At 42.3% G+C, this 2,806-nt stretch overlaps 1 protein-coding gene across 1 annotated transcript in view; it reads left to right on the top strand.

Moving 5' to 3' along the window:
* Positions 1–2,806, top strand: part of RNF123 (ring finger protein 123) — a 131,000-nt gene that overhangs the window by 18,789 nt on the left and 109,405 nt on the right. Inside the window, 1 exon segment of the mRNA XM_014520555.2 lies at positions 1–78. This exon segment is cut by the window's left edge and continues 10 nt beyond it. Within this exon segment, the coding sequence (XP_014376041.1) occupies positions 1–78 (78 nt within the window).

The following is a 2,806-nucleotide window of genomic DNA, read 5'->3' as shown; positions in this document are numbered from 1 at the left end:
ATCTTGGAGCAGGGTGGGGCAGTGGAAGCACATCCTCTCATCCAACAATTACTGGATCTCATGTGGCTTCTTATGGAGGTGAGTTCCTTAGATACTTCCACTCCTGTAATGCTACTGCTCTGCAATGATTGACAGGTGTCAGTACCTTAGTTAGACAAGGTTCTTTGGGTAAATCTGATTTTTTTTTTATTAAACCAACTTGTATAGTTGGAGAAATTCTTCTTTGCAAGCTTTCGGGTATACATACATTTCATCAGGCTAAGTAAGCATCTGCAGTTGGTGTATGCTCTTCCTGGATGGAATGAATGGTAAAGAAGCCAGAGGCTGATACGCATGCAAGAAAGCTAGGCAGTGAAGATGTAAGTTGAGGAGTCAGTGGGTGAGAGACAGGTTGGGGTCAGGGGGAGGGAAGGGGAATAAATGTAGCTGGTGTAAATAGTGGAGAGGTACTTGGGGAGTCAGATTTTAGGCAGGCTATAATGTGTCATAAATTCAATGTCTATATTTAGTCCATGATTTTTTGTATCTAGAAGACTGATGAAATGAAGTTCGTAGGCCTGTCTGTGGAAAGGTTTTGTAAATTCCCTTTGAGGATTAGAAATGAGAGACTGGAGAGAGAGTGGTTTTCTTGTGAGAAATGTGCCCCCACAAGTAATTGGGTATTCTTGTCTTTGGTAGATTTTCGGTGTGTGTTCATTTTGGAGAGCAGTTGTTGTTTGGTCTCTCCTACATATTTTTCCATCAAGGCATTTGGTGCATTCGATGAGAGATTACGTTTCTGGAGGTGCAGCTGTAAGATCCAGGAATCCTCATGGTTCTGTTGTGGGGTGTAGTAATTGTTGGGGTTGTGAACATATGTTGGCAGGTGTTACATTTCTTGTCATGGCATAGTCTGGGTCCATTCAGTGCATTTTGGGTTATAGGAAGTTTGCTTCTGGTGATGAGGTTTGTGAGGTTCAGTACTTGTTTGAAGGTTAGGATGGGTGGTTCTGGGAATATCTCTTTAAGAAATGGGTCTTCTTCTGGTATGGGTTGCAATTGTTTGAGGATGTTCCATATAGGTTCCAGGGAGGGGTGATATGTCATAACCAGTGGTGTGCAATTCATGGGGGTTTTCCTTCTGTACTGCAGCAATTTCTCACGTGGTATCTGGGTGGCTATTTCAAAAGTGAGATCTGTCTCTCTGGAGGAGTGTCTTTGTTGAGTGAAAGTTTTTTTGAGATTTGTGAGGTGGCAATCACGGGTGTTCTCAGTGCAAATTCGGTAGTATCTGAGGGCTTGGCTGCATATTACAGCTTTCTTGGTGTGTTTAGGATGAGCACACACCAACTGCAGATGCTTCCTCAGCCTGACAAAGGATATTTATACCTGAAAGCTTACAAAGAATTTTTCCAACTGTTTGAATTGGTCTAATAAAAGATATCAGATTTACCCAAAGAACCTTGTCTGCCTACATCTTTAGAGCACCATGGTATGGCTACAACCTATACCCCTATACCTTAGCTAGACACTTATTAATTTTCCCTGTTCGCCCTCCTGCTCTAGTGGTCCAGTGGATGATTTAGACACCTGGAATGTGACCTGATTGCGTGCTAGTTGTAGTCCACAACTACCTTGCTGTTTAGCTGCACTCTCTGAAAAAGGCAAAAGAATTTGGCATCAGCAGTTGACATCCCTGTTATGTCTTTTCTCAGTGTCCCATTCTGTAGTGCAATAACTGCAGGATGACTTTGTGAGGGAGCTGAGAAGAAACAGATTTATAATTGGAAAGTGTCAGTTATGGTCAGTTCTTTCTTTTTCCCAAAACATGATCACAGGGTGCTCTCATGAGCCATTGATCTTGATGGAGAGCTGGGAAGTTCTAGCTGCTGTGTGAGGGCCAGGAAAGAGGAGTGAGTGTTGATAGGAGCTCTTTAATTTGTAACAAGACAAATACTTCTGTTTTTGAATTTGACTTTTCTATCATCGCTAACTTTTAAATAAGCTCTAATGTTAAACAAGTTTCTCTTTTATTGGAAAACAAGTTTAAATGCCTTGAAAATAAGCATTAAAATTGCTTTTTATGAATATACAGAGCTTTTCAGAGGAACAACCAAATGTTACAGTCCGCAATTTTGCATGAAACTGCAGTGGATATTTGCATTGCACAATTGCCGCCTTGTCAGCTTAATGAAAAATATACCCTAAACTCCCACACACATCTGCCCCCAGCTGAGCCAGAGCAGAAGGTCTTTATCTCTTTTTGTGGACCTTATTTGAGCTTGGCTTTGTCAAGCATCATCTAAGAAGCCTTTGCTGCTGGTATCCCAGCAAGTTTAGACCTGGAACTGGCAACAGCAGCCTACCAGTTAATAGAAGCTGTTCCATAAATTATAGGGTTAAGGTAGCTGGGTTCACACTTCCCAGGCTTCCTGGGAACTGCACACTTCTTCAGTTGCACTGGGCTAGTGGGCGGCAGCAGCAGCAGCTTTGAGTCCATCAGTATCCTGGCTCAGAAGCTATAATGCAATCCCACTTTAGAGTATTCTACAAATTTGCTGAACCCTAGCTCAGGGGCCTGAATCCCCACCTGCTATCTCTTGTTGCCATATCTCCCTTCCCATGGATGAAATTAAAAGCCCCTACTGGATGAAGGGCTGACATGAACCTAGGGGAGCAGATTCTCCTTTTTTGCTTGGCTGTGGACTTAGTCATAGAGAAGTAGGCTGGAAGGGACTTTCAGAGGTCATCTAGTCCAGTGGTTCTCAACCTTTTTTTTTTTTTTTTTTTTTTTTTTTTTATTCGGGGCCCTTTTTTAAAAGGTTCT

The sequence above is a fragment of the Alligator sinensis genome, unplaced genomic scaffold (assembly GCF_000455745.1).
Source record: "Alligator sinensis unplaced genomic scaffold, ASM45574v1 scaffold467_2, whole genome shotgun sequence".
NCBI classification, from domain to species: domain Eukaryota; kingdom Metazoa; phylum Chordata; order Crocodylia; family Alligatoridae; genus Alligator; species Alligator sinensis.
This window is presented reverse-complemented; position numbering and strand designations above follow the sequence as displayed.